Here is a 20813-nt window from a genome sequence, read left to right on the forward strand (position 1 = left end):
GGCTCCCAGCCACATTCCTGAAACGTTGCCCGAAATGTTGATTTTCCTGCCCCTCAGATGCTGCCTGACCTGCTGTGCTTTTCCAGAGTCACTCTAATCTTGACTCTAATCTCCAGCATCTGCAATACCCACTTCTGCCCGGAACATGTAATAGGACCAACCGGAAACCAATCCAGAGAAAAATGTGTATGTACACATTAGATTAAGTCACCAAGTGTTATAGAACGAGGTAGGTCGATTGAATCAAGAGTCAGACCAGTCACATTGGTCAAATAATTCAAGAGCTGAAATATCTCCTCTGAACCCACGCTGCGAAATACCAGGCAAAAGTCACAGCAATCTTAGCAAAGAGAGACATGCAACAGATTAAATGATTTGCCAGCCAATATATTTGTGGGTTTTGACTGAATGTTTAAAAATAAAACTAGTTCTTTACTGTTTGCAAAGAAAAATCAAAGTGGCCTGCAAAACAGTTTTGAAATAGACAAGGAAGAAAGAAAGAGGGAAAGTGAAGTGAATGGGAGAATTTGGTACAATTTAATTAAATCAGAGGTGGTAAAGGAGAAAGTGGCTATTTCAAGTCATTACGTCAGGACACAGATGTCGCTGTCCTCTTCAGCACCCCATTTTCCATTATTCCAAAATTAGCAGCTCTAGCATGTGGGAGTAATTGTTGATGTTATTATTATTAATAATAATAGTCAGATTATACTGATGTCACATCATGTGCAGCTGGAGCTCTCGTGAACAAGGTTCTATGAAACATGGCTCTACCATGCTTCCGATGACTATTTATTAACTACTTACACAATACACACAGTTTTCCCATGTATGGTGTCCAGTCCTTGCTAAGGCTATGAGAACATACTCATGACATTAATGCAATTCTCTACCTACTTCTGATCATCTGTCCAAATATGACCTTGCTTGGTTCAGTGTCAGCTATATGCTAAACACCTGCTTGGGGAGATTTTAAATTGTTCAATGATGCAACATAAAATGGCAACATTTATTCCTTTTACTCTTACGCGGATTGTTAGGATATTGAGCTAGCATTGGCATCACATTGAGGAGAGGTTAGAGATTTTAAATCTAAAAAGTGAGATAACAGAGTTTTACATAAATTCATGCAGTTTTTGAGCTCAGAGTTCTACTTGAATGTATGCAGTTTTTGAGCAAAGTGCAATGTAACTCTGCAAGTACAAATTCACCCCACAAAATATGTGTGCGCGCGTGTCTGGGGTGGGGGTTGAGAGTGAGAGAAAGTGTGTGCGTGTGTGTGTGTGTAGTGAGTGCAGAGTGTCTTAAGTCTGTGAGGGGGTGCATGTGAGAGTGTGGGAGTGTGTGTGTCTATAAGGGTGTGTGTGGGTGTCTGTGTGTACCTGTGTATGAGAGAGTGTGTGTGTTTAGGAATATCTGTGAGTGTGTGTGTAGTGCAATGGTGATCACCTGTAATGTGACATGAACCCAAGGTCCCGGTTGAGGCCCTCCCTATGAGTACCGGACTTAGCTATCAGCCTCTGCTTGGCCACTTTCCTCTGCTGCCTGTCAGGTTAGAGATTGCCAGTGTAAAATACTGGCTAGAAACTTAAACATTTCAGCAAGCCAATTCTTCGGTCACTGGAATATTCCAAAATTGCATACATTTTGAACAGTATACTGTTGCAAAAGAACCAATCTATTTAGGTTACATTTCTGAAATTGGTCTGAACTGATTAAACAAACAATAAATTAAAGAATCGTCAAAGCGTTTAGGTTTGCACAATTATTTTTCATCGCTTCATTCAACTATATAATACTCTCAAAGAGGAATAGATGAATGCTTGAGAAAGGAAATAATGGGCCAAAAGACATCCTTCTGTGCTGTTTCATTCACTGATTCTCAGTTATATGGTGGGAGGGTACAAAAAGAATGCAAACTCTTCAATTAAGCTTTTCATAAGGCACTTTACATATTTATGAAAAAAATATATATCTACAGATTGATCAAATGGAAGTATGCTTGACACTAATTTAAAACCCAGTCTTATAGCAAAGCACCAGATTTTTAGCATTCAGTGATAATTCTGTTGATTGTTCTTGGGAACAGCGAAAGTGCAAGGTGAGGAGGTAGATAAAAGTTTAAATAAAATTGGGAGAGGGAGCAAAATCAACGACATAAAAGACTAAAGCACAAGCTGAAACCCCGAGGAAATGGAAAAAAATGTTTCTTCCGCAGTTATTCAGGGTAGGCATCATTCAATTTAAACCTACTGCTGGAAATTTAATCTGTATGATGAATGGATTCTGATAATTGCATTATAGTCACTGGAAAATTGATTTTTCAAATCCCTATTTTTATCCATGCCTTGTCACACAGTTAGTGAAGAGATTGTACTTAGAACCACTTAAAGCAACCATTGATATTTGAATGTTGGCTGAAATGCAATAAAGCATATACAAGTTACTGTAAGTGTTGCAAAGCCAGTGCTGCTTAAAGATCCTGGACAATAGCATTTTACCATTGCTACAAGGATATCAATGTCTGTCAATATTAGCATGGATACTCAGGGAGAGCATCACTTATTGTTGGCTAATTTCCATGGCCCTGTTAATATTGACAGAGACACTGGAAAATTTCTACTTCGAGCAAAACAAGTGGAGATTTAATAGAGATGTCAACAACATGGAGGTATTAGTGTACAGTAAATAAAGAGAAACTATATTCCCTGCCAGGTAGGCAATTGGGTAAAAGGAAACATGAGGAAAATAATTGTTAAAGGGGGGAAAGAAAGTGAGTTAGGATAGAAGACAATGGACGCAGATTGGATAGTAAGTTTTCAAAAACAAGGAGGCAATATTTGAAGGAAAAAAAGTGCAGAACTCTGGCACAAAGACAGGAGGAATTCATTGGACAGTGTATTTATGGGATGCAGGTGCTCTGCCCTTTAATATAGTGACAAGTCTGCCTTCTTGAACTGCTGCAGCCCATTTGGTGGGATAAGAGAGGGAGTTCCAAGATTTTGATCCAGTGACAGTGAAGGAACAACAATATATTTCCAAATCAGGATAGCAAGGATCGGAAACTTGAGGCCACGGTGTTTCTATGTAACTGCTGGCCTTTTGACCTTCTATTTTTCTAATAGGTGCTGTTTAAAAAGAGCCTTGGAAAGCTATTGCAATGATTTGCATAGAGGTGTACACTGCTGCCATTTTGTAGCATGATTACTTTAAATCAATTTATGTTTGGCGCCTGTGCTCATCCAGCCCACACAGTATAGGTGCTAATATGTCCAAAAAGACAGCATCCATTTAGTTGGTCTTACAACTGCTGCCTCTTTTTCTCATATAATTTTGCCCCTTTATCATATTCCTGTTTGCAAGTTAATATTGAATCTGCTTTTACCCATGTTCTAGGTTACAATATCTTGTGCATATAACAGAAACACTTTCTGGTTGTAATGGGACTAATCCCAGTCAGTTTGACCATTCACTGCTTGGCTGCCTTTCAGTGGTGAACATGGAATCATGGACATTGCACAATTAAAAAAAAAAAATTACTGGGCTGAGAGAGTTTAAAATAAAAAAAGAAGTCAGTATCACTTACAATTTGAGCTACCTTCCCACATTTTCTCAACTGTTGTACTGCAACAGAGTGAGGCACATTTTCCATCGGAAATCCATTAACATTTATGACACGGTCATTTTCTCTATTGAGAGAGAGAGAAAACATTCACAATTATAGAACTTGCATTTCTAGTAAAAACAATTTGATACACATTCAGAAATAACTACTCCAACATTCTAAAATTCTTTCAGAGTTGAAAATTTGGAAATATAAACACATTCATTTTAAACAGTACTCATGAAATGCAATAAACAATTCTCTTCATTTGAAATACCGGATGCTTTCGAAGTTACACAATTGCAACTACCTCTTATTTGAATCTGGAATCATACTTGCCAGCTGTGATTCACATGGCATCATTTTCACCCCAGTCAAAACGTTCAGGTCCCACTACAAAGGTATGCAGAACATTACACCGCAATACAGGCCCTTCTTCGGCCCTCGATGTTGCACCAATCTGTGAAATCAAATCTGAAGCCCATCTAACCTACACTATTCCATTCTCATCCATATGCCTATCCAATGACCATTTAAATGCCCATAAAAGTTGCCGAGTCTAATAATGTTGCAGGCTGGGCTTTCCATGCCCTTACTACTCTGAGCTGAAAATGTGTTGCTGGAAAAGCGCAGCAGGTCAGGCAGCATCCAAGGAGCAGGAGAATCGACGGTTCGGGCATGAGACTTTCTTCGGCTCATGCCCGAACCGTCGATTCTCCTGCTCCTTGGATGCTGCCTGACCTGCTGCGCTTTTCCAGCAACACATTTTCAGCTCTGATCTCCAGCATCTGCAGTCCTCACTTTCTCCTTACTATTCTGAGTAAAGAACCTACTTCTGACATCTGTCCTATATCTAACACCCCTCAATTTAAAGCAATATCCCCTCATGCTAGCCATTGCCAGAGGAAAAAGGCTCACTGTCCAATCTAACCTTCCGATTATCTTATGTGTCAACTGAGTCATCTCTCCACTTCCTTCTGTCCAACAAAAACAGCCTTAATTCCCTCAGCCTTTCCTTGTAAAACCTTCCCTCCATACCAGGCAACATCCTAGTAAATATCCTCTGAACCCTTTCCAAAGCTTCCAATCCTTCCTATAATGCAGTGACCAGAACTGTACACAATACTCCAAGCATGATTGCATCCTCTACCAATAAAAACTAACACACCGTATGCTTTTTTAATGACCCTATCAACCTGTGTGGCAACTTTCAAGAATCTACATACGTGGACACACAGATCTCTCTGTTCATCTACACTACCAAGAAACTTACCATTAGCCCAGTACTCATTATTCCTGTTACTCCTTCCAAAGTGAATCACCTCACACTTTTCCACATTAAACTCTATTTGCCAGCTCTCAGCTCTGCAGCTTATTTATGTCCCTCTGTAACCTACAATGTCCTTCATCACTATCCACAACTCTACCGACCTTAGTATCATCCGCAAATTTAATAACCCATCCTTCTATGTCCTCATCTAGGTAGTTTATAAAACTGACAAAAACAGTGGACCCAAAACAGATCCTTGCGGTACACCACTAGTCACTGAACTCCAGGGTGAATATTTCCCATCAACCACCATGCTGTCTTCTTTCAGCAAGCCAATTTCTGATCCAAATCGCTAAATCACCCTCAATCCCATGCCTCTGTATTTTGTACAATAGTCTGACATCCAGCACAGTAGAGGGAATGCTGCACTGTCAGAGATACACACAAAAGCTAGACGGAGTCCCTGTTTGCCATCTCAAATGGGCATACAAGATCTCATAGGAGAAAGTGAGGACTGCAGATGCTGGAGATCAGAGCTGAAAAATCTGTTGCTGGAAAAGCGCAGCAGGTCAGGCAGCATCAAAGGAGCAGGAGCTCCTGAAGAAGGGCTTATGCCCGAAACGTCGATTCTCCTGCTCCTTTGATGCTGCCTGATCTGCTGCGCTTTTCCAGCAACACATTTTTCAGCATACAAGATCTCATGGCAATACTTTAGAGCTGAGGAAATATATCTGCTGCTCTGGCCAAGGTTTACCTTTCAACCAACATCAATAAAAGCTTACTGTCACGTTGCTGACTGTGGAAGCTGGCTGTGAACAAATTCCTCCACGGTTACACACCACTACGTGTAAACTACTTTGGGATGTAGTGAGGTCATGGAAGGTGCCATAGAAATGACATAGTATGTTACAATATAGTTGACGTGAAGCTTCAAAATATCTCATGTTATCACTGATAACTACTTTTATACAACCTATGTGAAGGACACAGAACATCAGGAAACAAATATTGGGATAGAAACTCCCAAAAGAGATCACTGACTACTAAAGTGTTTCATATTAAATCCCCAAATCAAGACTGGATTACTTTCTCTCAAACATCATCCACTGCATCAGTCTCATGTCAATCCAAAGATCAACATAAAGCTTCATCAAATTGAATCAATTACTGTAAACTTTACTCTGGGGTGGGGGAAATGGAGAAACAGTGGAGCAAAGTGCTTCACCATTTGTAAAAAGACAAAATTTTGGATTTGATTTTTGCCCAAAGTCTCAACCATTCATCATTACTTTTAAAATTGTTTCAAAGGATAGGAGTATGTTCGCCAAGGTCAGCCATTTGCTGTGCATCCCCTATGTGTGGTGATCTACCTTCCCCTATCACTGCAATCCATATTACATACATACTACCCACACTACTGTTTTTGTTTTGGGGTTCACGGTGTGTTCCAGAATGGGAATTGATGGGACAAGAGACAGGGTGCAAGTGAGATTTTAAAAAAATGCAACTCCAGAGCCAGGGAACAGATAAAAGAAACTAAGCAAACAGCATAGACAAGCAATCATAAGGAACGAAGGAGTCTTCATTGAAACAGATTATTTGCAAAAATCAGCAAGGACACCTTTTTTAAAAAAAAGAACAACTTCTTATTTGAGCAAGATCATTGAATATTAACTAGAGTTTAATGGAGTAAGCATCAGACATGATTACAAGTTGGAGCATCTTCATTAGTTGTATTTAAAATGATTATGAGGATTTGAAGCACTCATCCAGAGGTTGAGGTATATAGAATATCGAAATTTACTCACGATTATAATGAAGAGAAGTCTCTGGCCAATTTTAATTACAGCAAAAATATTTATACAACACTTTTGTCTCTTTGTATAATTACATGTTGGGCCCTTTGCGCCATGTATGTTTATGGGACACGTATAGAGAGAGACGCAGAGTACAATGTGTGCGCATGTGGCACATGTGCGTGTTGGGGTGGGGGGGTGGTGGTAATAAAATGTGAAAGAAAGCCAACATGACCGATACTTTTTTTTTTAAATTATGCAAACAAAATCTCCTGACTAGAAGCAGAAAACCTGAAATATCACCCATAGGAAAGAATTCACTAATAAGTTGTTGAACAAATCCAATTTATAATATTCCCCTTGAAATGCAAAAAAAAAAGGACAATGGCTCTCAAATCCTTATGTACTTGTGCCGCAACAGGAAAATCTGCTTTCCAAGATTAAACAAAAGTATATTTTACTTTTTATTATAATGTATTGGGTTTTAGTTAACGACTGTTCCCAAGTCAATAACAATTATTAGTGGTTGCACCATTTGTTTCTCATTAGTTACAGCAGCCTTATAAAGCATGCTGAACAAATTAAAATGACAATATGCCTTTGGCAAGAGCAAATTCAGAATTCCCTGTGCAATCTGCTTTAGATCCCCACTTCACACAGAAACTCTAGGGAGTCTTACAGGCAGAACTATCATATAACAAGGTTAAAATTAAAAGCAAAACACATTTATCTTAATTCTCTCAACCTCTCATCTATACATTTCACTTTCTAACTGCTAACAACTTAAGTTTTCTAATGTTCTTGTAACTCAAGGTTATTACCTCGATCAAAGTTGAGATATGACGTGTTATAGATCTCACAGGTGATTTTGGACCCACAGCTCACAAAGTTCTCCAATATACAAGCAATTCCTCATGTGGCTGGATCTGTTATACATCAATTGCTAGAGACCAATTGCAGTGATTGTTTAACAACTTTTAATTCTCATCTCAAACCTCTGCCAAAATGCAGGAATGAAATAAGGTGGGCCTGAGAATCTGACATTTTGGTTAAATGATTTTCATGCCCCTAAACTTAATATTAGATTAGATTACTTACGATAGTAGATATTACTTACAATATTGTGATGTGAGATGGACACATATCTTTAAGGTCACAAATCTTACATTGCTGACAGCCACTACTCACTATACGGGATATAATGTATTGTCCCACAACTCTGCAGACAGGATACAGCAGAAGTGGTACAGCTCAGACATACTTACATAATCGTCAATTCATTGGGAGGCTAAAACTACAAAACAGACTTCTACTCGTGTAGCCAGTTTGTGTGTTTTGGTTAGACTTGTGTGTTTGGGTTCTGGAAGTTGAGTGTGGGAGAATTAGGCAGAAGATACAAAAGTTTGAAAACATGTACCAATAGATTCAAAACAGCATCTTCCCTGCTGTTATCAGACTTATGAAAGGACCTCATTAGATCTTTCTCTGCAGCCATAACACTATATTCTGCATTCTGTTCTATTAACTTGATGCACTTCTATAAAAGGTATGATTTGTCTGGTTAATACACTCAACAATACTTTTCATTATATCCCAGTACATATGAGGATAATAAATCAACTCAAAATTGAGTATCAAAAGACGATTGGATTCTCTTGTTGGAGATGCTCATGGTCTGGAACTAGTGTGACAAGGATATCACTTGTCCCATTATCCCTTTTTGTTACAGAGTTCAAATCTTAAGCTGAAAATTGTTCCTGTAAATAAAACATTTTGGAATCATAGATAAAACTGGTGGACCCATAGACCCTGGCTCAATTCCCGCCTCAGGCAACTGTCTGGGTGGAGTTTGTACATTCTTCCAGTGTCTGCGTGGGCTTCCTCCCACAGTTGCTCTGCAAACCAACAATCCAGCCAACAGAGCTAAACCAACTCCCGAACATTATGTGGGACTTATACTTCATATTAGAGATTTAATTATATTGCAATAAGAAAGTTTTTTTTCCCCACAGTTTTAGCTACTGGCTTTAATCAATCTTCAAAAGATGTACAAGCTACAAAAGTAAATCCTTATCACAAGATTGTAGACTATGGTGAGCTGTTGGTGCAGACTGAAGTTACTTGTAGGCTCAAAGACAGGAAGAAGGAAGACAGATCATTGGTGAGTGTTGTTTGAAGTATACATCTTGATCAAGACACTGGAGATTTCTCCTGTAAAATTGTTTTATGCGCACTTGAGATGGTAGACCAAGCTTCAATTTAGCATCTTATCTGAAAGTCAGCATCTCCAACAGTGCAGCACTCATGCTGATGGCATTTCAGCCTGAATTTTGCACTCAAGTCCATGAGTGAGACTTGAATCCTTAACTTTCTCATTCCAAGATCAAAGGGCTTAGAGTGCTATACACCATGTCAATATCCTTTATAAATCGCACACTAAAATGTTAAGTGGAGCTCTCTGCTAAAATCACTGACTCCTCACTTAAAATGCAGATTATTGCCACTCACAAACCAGATCTCCACAAGGTTTACTTACTGCAGTAGCCCATCTGCCGGGCCTCCTTCCAAAACATCAGAGATAATAATGGAGGTTTCACCATTCTCAAAATTGGGGTTATCTCTTCCTCCAGACACTGCTATACCAAATCCCCTCTTCGAGTCCTAAGAATTGGGAAGGTGAAGGGAAAAAAAAAGTTAGGAAATTTTGCAAAATATTGACTGGTGTGTGAAAATCAAAACCTATAATTAAAAGGTTAGAAAGGCAAAATGAGAAGAAAAGAAAAAGATCAGAAGTCACTTTAACAATTGGATAACTGAACAAAAGACAGCTGATTGTCTTCCTACAAAAAGAAATCCGGGTAAAACATGGCGATCAGATTCACTTGAGCGTTCAAGAACTTTTCCAATTGAAAACTGATTACAGTTTGATCCATGGTTGCATCAGGATGTACCTGTATCTTGGCTGAAGATTTATGTTTAAAATAGGCAGGTCAGAGAATGAGAATTCAGGACTTTACTGATAGAGCTTTTATCCCATTTGATTTCAAAACGTGGGAGACACACAAGATTGTACTATTAACAGAACTTTCAAAAATTATTTTGCAGGACACGGGCACCACAGTGTTTATGAGTTCAGGCAGCATTCGAGAAGCATCAGAAATGATGAAAGGCTTTTGCCTGAAATGTCGATTTTCCTGCTCCTTGGATGCTGCCTGACCTGCTATGCCTTTCCAGCACCACTCTAATCTTGACTCGAATTTCCAGCATCTGCAGCACCCACATCTGCCTAACCAGCATTTATGCCGATTCCTAACTGCCTTTGGAAAGCTGGTGGTGAGTTGCCTTCTTAAATACTACTGAATGACTTGAGGCCATTACAGTGGGCAGGGACAAAGATCTAACCACATTGCCATTAACAGGCTATGTGAAAGACCATTAGATAATGCTTACATAAAACAGAACTTGCAAGAATAAAAATATTTCCTGGAAAATGAGACCTCAGAAAATCTATGGCACAAAAGAAATCCATCCAGCTAGAAGCACAGCAAAGAAATGACAATAATGATTCTATAATGTATTAAGTTCCAAGCAAGTTACAGAATGAATTACAAGTGGTTTTAAATACTGTTTAAAATTATTTATAATACCAAAGGTCCAATCATGGTAAACATTTAAAAATTAAGAGTACTCATAGGAACAGGGAGATGGCCACACTGCTCATGGAGTCTAAGCCACTTTTGAATTTGATCATGCCTGACCTGTATCAGATCACATTCCTTGTAAAGCTGAACAAACCAGAGAAATACTTACCTTTTGTAAAGTCACAGTAAACTGCTCCCATATCATCTCCTCCATGGTGGTGGCCTGTGGAAAAACAAAGGCAATTAACATTCAACCCAATGGATCTAATTCAATAGTTACACTAGTTTCCTCCTACACTGCTTCATCTCACCCCATGAGTATATTCCGCTGTCCGTCATGTGTTTTGCCAGCTTCCCTTGGAATGCACCTACACTATCCACCTCAACCACCTCCTAACCATTTTCTGGGTGAAGTGTTTCTCCTACTCTACTAATTTTATTTGGACAATCTTATTTTCATGATGCCTAATTCTGGTCTTAGCAGGAAATGGAACTAGCTTCTCCTCATTTAGTCTCATCAAAACTCCTCAATGGGCTACCAGTGTATCACTTTTCACCCTTGTTTTGTATCTAAAACAAAATGGCCCAACCCCCTGTTCACCCGTTCAAGTAATCATAACTTTTCTGTTCTGATACAAGTTTGTAAAATCTTAAATTTACACCTTTTCCCAGTGCATTTGTATCCTTAAGAGACCCAAACTCTGCACTGTTCTCCAAGTTTGTTATAACAACTTCCCTGCTTTTTTAATTCTACTACTGCAGAAATAAATCCCAGGTGATTTGTTCAAGTAAAAAGAAAAGCTTTATTTGATGGCATCACAACTCAGAAGTGGTGTACCAGTATCCCTAGATTGCCCTCTACTCTATTTCTATATCTATTTTTCAAGGAAATATGTACTCTTATCAACATTTATTGCTTCACACTGTACCTACACAAAAGCTTGTGTAACTAAGTGTGCAAATGTAGCAATGAGCATGATTGAATCACAGTCCATGATGTTCTGTCATTTTCTGTATGTTAGCTGATTTTAGCAAACTTAAGCTGTGTTGTAATGGCAAAAACCCATCTCAAATGGAAAATGGGTGTAATTATTTGGTTGGACCAGTTTAATGCTTGGTTACAGTGGCTTGCACAGAAACTCAAAAGGGATAATACTTGCCTGTACCTTTGAGTACAGCCATGTAAAGAAAGGAGTAAAATCAGCCAAAAAGATATCTATAAAACAAATGTTTCCACCCATAATAAAAGGTATAGCTGCTGTCTAAGAATATTGCTTTCACAAAAATCGGTGAAAACACCAACCCAACAGAATGGTCAAATCCCAAAAGATGACTTTTCTTCTCTTTTAAAAAAATGGATCCCACTCCACAAACTCAGTCTCAAATTCCAGGCTGATCCTCCCAGAGGAATGCAAAATTCCCTCAGCATTACCTTGGATTCTGTTAAACTGAAGTCCTAAGCTTCCCGCAGGTGTATATAAAAGGACAGCATAGCTGTTATTCAGCAAACAATCCCCAGATGTCCTAACCAATATTTATACTTCAACGCACACCTTGAGATATAGTTCATCTTGGCATCATCACATTGATGTTTATGGGATCTTGCTTTGTACAAACTGGCTGTTGCATTTCCGGCATAAGAGTACTCAATAGAACAGAAGAGGGCCATACAGCATGTTGAGTCTAAGCCACCACTCACTCAATTTGGTCACACCTGACCTACAACAGATTTCGTACCCTTTAAACTCGAAGAAACTCAGAAATACTGACAGCTCCACTGCCTCAGTAGTTAGCACCACTGCCTCAGTGCCAAGGAACAGGGAGTGGATTCCAGCCCTGGGCGACTTGTGTGAAGTTTGCACATTCCCCACGTCTGCGTAGATTTCCTCTGGATGCACCAGTTTCCTTCCACAGTCCAAAGATGTGTAGATTAGATAGATTGGCCATGCTAAAATGATCCATAGAGTCTAGTGATGTGAAGGCTAGGTGAATTAGTCATGGTAAATTTTGGGAATAGGTTTGGGGGTGGGATGCTCTTCGGAGGATTGCTGTGGACTTGATGGGCTGAATGGTCTGCTTCCAGACTGTGGGGATTCTATTAGTATTGTCAATAAATAGCTCCCGTAGTCAAAATTCTAGGATTCCCATGAAAAAAGCAGTGCTTCAGTGCTTGTATTTATTTCGCTTTTTAAAAATAACAAAGGAGTAAGAATGTGGAAAAAAAAACAAAGACTTGCTCACCGAATTCAAAAATCTCACAACTACACTCCCTCATGTCATAAATCTCACCTGTCTAATTAAAATCCACTATTCACAATGTAAGATTTTCATTGGGGAAGAATCTCCAAATTAGTTAAAGGATAAATGGGAGAACATTTTGGACACAGCCCTTCAGAATTACTCCAACTTTCACCACATTTCACAGCACAGAAACAGGCCATTCAAACTAAAGCAGTCCAAGCCAATGTTTTATGCTCACGATCAACATACATATTTCCTTCCTTCCTCCTCTGATGTTTCGCTAGCTCCACTTCAAGGCATCTGTCAGACTCCTCACTACACCCGAGGATAGCAAATCATACATTCTCAGGTGAACAAAGTTATTCTTTCTCTCCCCCCCCCACCCCCAAACACCTGATTTTCTTTATTACTTTAATTAATACATACAGCTGCTTGTATGAAACAGCCGTACTAAGTGGAAGAAAGATGCAAACTTTTCCACCTCAAATGGAGGCCTGTGACTAATGGAGTGCCACAAGGATCGGAGTTGGGTCCTTGACTTTTTACCGTTTATGCTTGCATCCAAATCATTTATAGAAGAGGTATAGTTAGTAAGTTTGCAGATTACACCAAAATTGGAGGTGTAGTGGACAGCGAAGAAGGTTACCTCAGATTACAACTGGATCTTGACCAATGGGCAGAGAAGTGGCAGATGGAGTTTAATTCAGATAAAAGAGAGATGCTGCACTTTTGGGAAAGCAAATCTTAGCAGGACTTTACCATTGTGTATAAGTCCGAGAGAGTGTTGCTGAGCAAAGAGACCTTGGAGTGCAGGTTCATAGCTCCTTGAAAGTGGAGTCGCAGGTAGATCGGATAGTGAAGGCGGCGCTTGGTATGTTTTCCTTTATCGGTTAGAGTATTGAGTACAGGAGTTGGGAGGTCATGTTGCGGCTCTACAGGATATTGGTTAGGCCACTGTTGGAATATTGCGTGCAATTCTGGTCTCCTTCCTATCGGAAAGATGTTGTGAAACTTGAAAGGGTTCAGAAAAGATTTACAAGGATGTTGCCAGGGTTGGACAGTAGTCATGATTTGAAGATGCTGGTGTTGGACTGGGGTGTACAAAATTTAAAATCTCACAACACCACATTATAGTCCAACAGGTTTAATTGGAAGCACTAGCTTTCAGAGCACCGCTCCTTCATCAGGTAGTTGTGACCACCTAATGAAGGAGCGGCACTCTGAAAGCTAGTGCTTCCAATTAAACCTGTTGGAGTATAACATGGTGTTGTGTGACTTTTAACTTTAGCTAGGGTTGGAGGATTTGAGCTACATGGAGAGGCTGAACAGGCTGGGGCTGTTTTCCCTGGAGTGTCGGAGGCTGAGGGGTGACCGTATAGAGGTTTACAAGATCATGAGGGATAGGATAGGATAAATAGACAGTCTTTTCCCTGGGGTGGGGGAGTCCACAACTAGAAAGCATAGGTTTAGGGTGAGAGGGGAAAGATATAAGAGAGACCTAAAGGGGCAACGTTTTCACACAGAGGGTGGTACATGTATGGAATGAGCTGCAAGAGGAAGTGGTGGAGGCTGGTACAATTGCAACATTTAAAAGTTATTTGAATGGGTATATGAATAGGAAGGGTTTGGAGGGATGTGGGCCAGGTATTGGCAGGTGGGACTAGATTGGGTTGGGATATCTGGTCGGCATGGATGGGTTGGACTGTTTCCATGCTGTACATCTCTATGACTCTTTCTACCATAAATAACCATATATTCATTGATCTCTTCATGAATCACAAATACAGAAACTGTTCTCCAACTTGCATCTTCAAATGGACGAGCGAAGGTTACAGAAGTGACGGATATCATGGTGTTTCCCATATGATTAGATTAGATTCCCTACAGTGTGGAAACAGGCCCTTCTGCCCAACCAGTCCACACCAACCCTTGAAGAGTAACCCACTCAGACCCATTTCCCACTGACTAATGCACCCAACAGTATGGGCAATTTAGCATGACCAATTCACCTGATCTGCACATCTTTGAGCGGTGGGAAGAAACCAAAACACCTGGAGGAAACCCACACAGACATGGGGAGAATGTGCAAACTCAACACAGCCAGATGCCAGAGGCTGGGTCCCTGACGCTGAGAGTCAGCAGTTCTAACCACTGAGCCACCGTGTATATAGAATGGTGTAGCACAGATTCAAGCCATTTGTTCAAACTGATCTATGCCAGTGTTTATGCGCCAAAAAAGTCTTCTTCCAACCTATCAATGCATCCTTCTATTTCTTTCATAGTCATTTCTATATTTACATTTCCGTTTAAGTTCCTCAATGCTGTTCACCTCAACTGCTCATCAGGGTTAGAGAATTCCACTTTCAGATGTTCGCTGACCCGGTTCTTAACTTTCACAAATTATTCCTCTTATTTTGGCTCAGTTACTGGATTTTTTTTAATGTAAAAAAAGGAGAAAATCTTAGTATTTTCAAACAAAGGAGCTGAAAGTGAATGCACTGCAATACAGGCTAGGAAACGTGGACTCCCTGATGAACAATTACACAGATTACAGATTCATTAAACACCACCCCTATAAAACATGCAGAGTTTTGTTAAGATTAGATTAGATTACATTACATTACAATGTGGAAACAGGCCCTTCGGCCCAACAAGTCCACACCGACCTGTCGAAGCGAAACCCACCCATACCCCTACATTTACCCCTTACCTAACACTATGGGCAATTTTGCATGGCCAATTCACCTGACCCTGCACATCTTTGGACTGTGGGAGGAAACCGGAGCACCCGGAGGAAACCCACGCAGACACGGGGAGAACGTGCAAACTCCACACAGTCCGTCGCCTGAGGCGGGAATTGAACCCGGGTCTCTGGCGCTGTGAGGCAGCGTTAAGTATCATAGCTGAGCAGAACGGACACAACAAGAGACGAGAAATAAAATAATTCCTTCAAGATTCATTTAAAAAAAAAGACTTGTGTTAACATATATTTGTTATCAGGAGAGTCATTAATGATTTGTTTCAAAGTAAAATGGAAAAAAGAACCAGAGAAGAATGCTTTTTTTGACCTGCACAGCACTGCTCAGAGTCAATAGTAACATTCAAAGAAAGGAAATGGGATAAATGTTTGAAAAGCAAAGTTTTTTTCACAACCCTCGGGAACGATCAGACTGAGAAAGACCCATTAGACAGATAGCTGCTTCAAAACCATCAGCATGAGGCAACCATTTGATCTATTGTGCCTATGTGCTTCGTCAATCTCAAATAATAACACAACCCATCAGTAAAATTAGTCCACAATTCAGCAATTCAAACATGCATGCTGGACAAATGTAATAAAATAGCTGAAAATATTACACAGCTTAAGAATTATTTGACTAAAAGCTTCACATTATACACACAGCCGGTGTTTTATAAAAATTGAGTTGCCGTCACAACAATTAATCTCTTAATTAGGCATCATTACACCAGTTTAAACTGCAACAGCAGGCAATCATTAGTCCAAATTTTCAACTACCAGGTGAAGGGAACTGTGAGCAGTTATAGGATTGAAAGGAACAAGCTACAGAGACAGACCATCAAACATTAGCCAAAAAAAATGTTAGAATGACTCACAAGACCGCTGTAGAGTTTGAACGAATGCATCAAATTGGCCCATTTTCTCTGCAGTGTTTGGATGGACTTCATACTGAGATGCAACACTACACTGTAGCAATCGCCTACAACTAGTCAGTCCTAGCTCTGAGAATCATCCATTTCCAGAAATCAAGCTAGATTATGTAAGCTTAATACATCGCTGCCCTACATGTAGCGCAAATCCTGCCAGTTACAATTGTGCTGGGAAGGCAAAACAGCCCATTCAGGACACAAGTCAGTCACAATCAGAACCTTGGCCGCCTCACTGAATTTAGGACATTTTACACTGTACATACTAAGTAGGGCGATGCTGCACAAGAATGGAAAAGTTATGCTAATCTCATCAAATGTTGAAAAGTATGTATGTGTTTCCTACTAGCCATTAACTTCAAAAAGGAAGTTGATTTTTTTTTTCTTAAATCCACTGTTATGAAGAAACAAACAAACAGTCTCAACAGCATTACAACAAATGGGATTAAGCCTGTGAACTGGAGGAATAAGCCAGAGCTCCACATTAACTATTCACTGTCCACTCGGTTGATTCCACCCTGCAATTAAATCTAGTTTTCTTTCAGCTCAGTGTTTCCAGAAACAAACTTTCTATTGAACAACTGCAACTTACACAGTTATATTTTGTGAATTGTTCAGAACAAAAACTGATGAAAACAAGCTATGACATATCAGAAGAAATGCTAGTTACACGTTATTAAGGAGCATCGATCTCACCTCATGGCGGTGGTTTGGTTCAGTTTGGTTTGTGGGGGCTTGGTGTTGAGTAGGGAGAGGTTCCTCTTTTTTTTTCTCCACCCCCCTCAAAGGGTTGCCAAAAGTGGGGTCAATTGAAAATTTCAAAAACAGAGATTCTTCCAAGAGAATGTTATCAAGAGTTACAGAACAGGGTAGGTGGTCGGAGTTATGAAGCAGATAAGCCATGATCTCACTGAATCACGGATAGGCTCAAAAAGTACAGAATAGCCTAGTGTTCCTACAGACATATATAGGATCTGCTAGGCCACACCTGATTAAATCAATCACAATCTCCCATGACTTTCAAAGCCTTACATTTAACTACTACTACAAACAATCTTTGTATTTCTACACCATTCACGCATTAATATGCTGCCTCTGTCCCAAATTGGTCAAACTTCATTAAACATTCTGGGCAGCAGAAGGCTACCAGAATTTAAACCAAACAGGTAGCTCAAAATGATCCTGTCAAATCGGGAGAACTGACAACAGAATAATGAAACGTTTTTCTTGGTCAGTCTTTTAAAATTTACCAGACAAAAAAAAAGGAGAAAAAAAAATATTAGTAGTAGAATGTAGACTTTACCCCCCCAAAGAAATTACTGCATGTTTGCTACTTAAAGTAAGCAACATTATCAAAATTGGTTCACAGGTCTAACATGGATTTACAAATAAGAATTTCTCTATACAAAATGTTTATATATCATATTGAATCTGCAAACGGATTTAGTAAAATAGAAAATGTCCCAAGTAAGAGAGAGAGTTTCATCAACAACAAAGACAACCAAGACAAGTGTTTTTTCCCCTATGGTAGGCATCACTGAATTTAAACCTTGAACAACCTTTGAATGCTCCATGCCTTTCAGAATCGGAATTCATTAAAATGACCTTTATTATATGTGCGGCTGATAGAAAGCTCGGAGAAATTGGAGAGTTTCCAATGGATGTAGAAACAGAACCTGGCCCAGCATATTTCATTTTTGCACAATGAGAAACAGGAGGCAGCTATGCTGTCCTCTCAAGCCTGTTCCACTATTTAACGAGATCATCGTTGATCTGCACCCTAACTCAGAACCATGGCACATAAAGTCACAATTGATATCTTTACACTACAATAAAAAAACCCAGCGGACTTTAAATTGACCCCAGGCTCAGAAGGATTTTAAAAAATATGCTTTTTTAAAAAAAAAACGAGAGAGTGGGCATGCAGACACTGTACTAAATGTTGTTCTTTCATGGCAGTACCAAAAGCTGCATTATGCAAATCCATTAAATATTGTAACAAACAGTTCGCGCTTCAAAAATGGAATACAAGCCAAAATCAAGCACTTTGGTAAGGTACACACACATATCATACTAGTACTTTGAAACATTATCCATATTAAAAGCATGAGTTTTGAAAGATACAACCATATAGCATGAAACAAAAAGGACCATTTTCTTGAATGAGGTCATCCAAAACTTGGATGAACTCGCAATGACACTAAATTGTCCAACCCAAGCACATTTGGAACCCATTAAAATCACCACGGTCGGGTGTGTTTCTGCACCACAGATGCCGAAGATGAACTATTCTTCCAGTCGTGAATAAACATCGTCCGCTGATAATAAAAGAACAAGTTTCATCTGCACTGTTGAACTCAAATATTAATGAAAATGTCACTTCATTTCCATAAAGAACAGGAATAATCTTCCAACTGTCTGATGACTTGATGCCCAAGTCAAATAAAGATGCAGCAACAAGCACAGTTGGTTTTACTCAATTATTTTTGTTTTCTGCTTTATGCTGTGGTGTCTTGGAGGATAACTGTCGTCGGGAAAGGCAAGCAAGAACACTGTTTGAAAACACTCATTAGGCCTCAGCTGGAGAACTGCATCCAATTCTGTGCACAAAGCCGTTAGAACGGATGTCAAAGCTTTAAGGAGAGGGAGAGGGGAGAGGGAGAAATGGAGGGGAGACTGGTGTCAACTTCACAACATCCAAACAGGACATTCAGCACAAATCATCCAAAAATGAGGGACCTCAGTAAAGTGGAGACACTGGAAAAACGGAATTGCTGTCCTTGCAAACAGGAGGCTATGGGGAGGTTTGATCAAGGTGTTCAAAATCAAGTAGGGTTTTGTAGAGTAAATAGAATATAAAGAAACTCTTTTCAGTGGCATGACAATCAGTAACCAGGAGGTTAGAGATTTAAAGATTAACCGTCAAAGGGAACAGAAATTTAGTTTGTGCAGCAAATTATGATCAGGAACACACTGACTGAGGGCATTTAGGAGTCATAATTAACCTTCAAAACAAAAATATAAGATTCAGTGATCCAATTTGATAGTTCTGTCAAAGTGCTTGATGGGTTGAGTGGCTTCCTTTTGTTTTGTCTATGATTCTAACAGGGTAAAAGTTAAAACAAAATTATTCATTTACTAGACAGTAATCAAATAAAAACTGCACCCATCACCAATAGCTAGAATATCTTGCAGATCACCTACTATATCCAGTGGCCTTTGAAGCATTTGCAAATACAATTTTAAAAAAAACTGCTGTAACAAACAACCCTCTGAAAACATGTTGAAACAGTTCCTGTCATTTACTCCACCCAGGAGTATTAAAGCAAACAATGATAATTTGAAGAGAGGAGTTAAGCTTGCAATTTGATGCAATCTTGCTGCTGTCTTTTTGGAGAAATCATATTCACATCATCAGTCTCTGCCCACACTCCTTCACCCTCAGGCCTTTGAAAAGCTACACATGTCCATTAAAATTAAATGCACTGAAGTCCTGTTATTCTGCACTGTACAAAGAGAACAATTCTCATTAATACAAGTAAGGCCTTCCAATGAGTCACCAGTTGGACAAAGCACCTCAGTTTTTCAAGACCAATGTTTGTTAGAGAATCTGAGGCAGCTAGCCAAAGCTGTCTACATTACCATTCAATTCATTGCTTATTTTTCAAAACATGGCAGTACAAATAAGTTCTTCAGTTAATTTTACATTTTATACAATGTTGACATATTTTATTCTGTTTTAAGAGTCAGCAATTAGGATTCCAGAGGAAAGAAAATAAATCTTTAAACCTCTGTTAGAGTCATACAGCTCAGAAACAGACCCTTCGGTCCAACCAGTCCATGCTGGTCATAATCCCAAACTAAACTAGCCCCATTTGCCTGCACTTAGCCCATATCCCTCCAAAGCTTTCCTACTCCCGTACTTATCCAAATGTCTTTCAAATATCTAACTGTACCTCCCATCCACCACTTCCTCTGGAAGTTCATTCCACTCTTAAAAAAAATTGCTCCTCATGTCCTTTTTAAAAAATCTCGCATCTTTAAAATAAGCCCCTAGTTTTGAAATCTCCCATAGAGGGAAAAGAAAAAGGTAGTTAGATTCTAAAATCTCTGGTACCGTATTTTATCCAAAAACTGATCTCATCAAAGGAAGCTTCAGTGCATTATTCCACTGCTCTTGAAATATGTAATCAGCAATGCTGTCGAGTTCAAATTGAAAGTACTTGCATTTGTATAGCATCTTTCACCAACTTTAATTTTTCAACAGCAGCCAATAGAAGCACTTCTGAAGTGTAAGCACTAGCTAGAGGCAGGAAACATCACTGCTAATTTGGGAATAGCAAGGTCCCACAAAAATCAATGCAGTAATTACCACATAACCTAATCTACATTTTCAAAAGGGGAGTGATAAATGTTAGTCAGAAACTCAACATTAAAAACTGCAAGACGAATGGAACAGGGTGGTGAGTCTGATTGTGTGTGTGGTAAGATCTGCAAAAAAATCCAATTTCTAATCAACCTATTCAAAGAGATATTACACATCTCTGGAACAGGTGGGACTTGAACTCAGACCCCCTGGAGGCTTGGTATTTAAA

The 20813-nt window shown here is 39.4% G+C and overlaps 1 protein-coding gene across 5 annotated transcripts in view; it reads right to left on the reverse strand.

The window, feature by feature from the left end:
* tjp2a (tight junction protein 2a (zona occludens 2)) overlaps positions 1-20813 on the reverse strand; it is a 137009-nt gene that overhangs the window by 62084 nt on the left and 54112 nt on the right. For 4 of the 5 annotated variants that reach the window (XM_043716825.1, XM_043716815.1, XM_043716834.1 and 1 more), the window contains exons 2-4: positions 10481-10534; positions 9207-9331; positions 3587-3689 (exon numbers count right to left, since the gene is read on the reverse strand). In XM_043716825.1, coding sequence (XP_043572760.1) covers positions 3587-3689; positions 9207-9331; positions 10481-10525 — 273 coding nt within the window. In that variant the 5' untranslated portion in view covers positions 10526-10534. Of the gene's footprint in view, positions 1-3586; positions 3690-9206; positions 9332-10480; positions 10535-16167; positions 16306-20813 lie in introns of those variants that run through there. The other variant, XM_043716797.1, reaches the window with a different exon arrangement.

This window comes from Chiloscyllium plagiosum, chromosome 2 (assembly GCF_004010195.1).
Source record: "Chiloscyllium plagiosum isolate BGI_BamShark_2017 chromosome 2, ASM401019v2, whole genome shotgun sequence".
Classification (NCBI taxonomy): Eukaryota; Metazoa; Chordata; class Chondrichthyes; order Orectolobiformes; family Hemiscylliidae; genus Chiloscyllium; species Chiloscyllium plagiosum.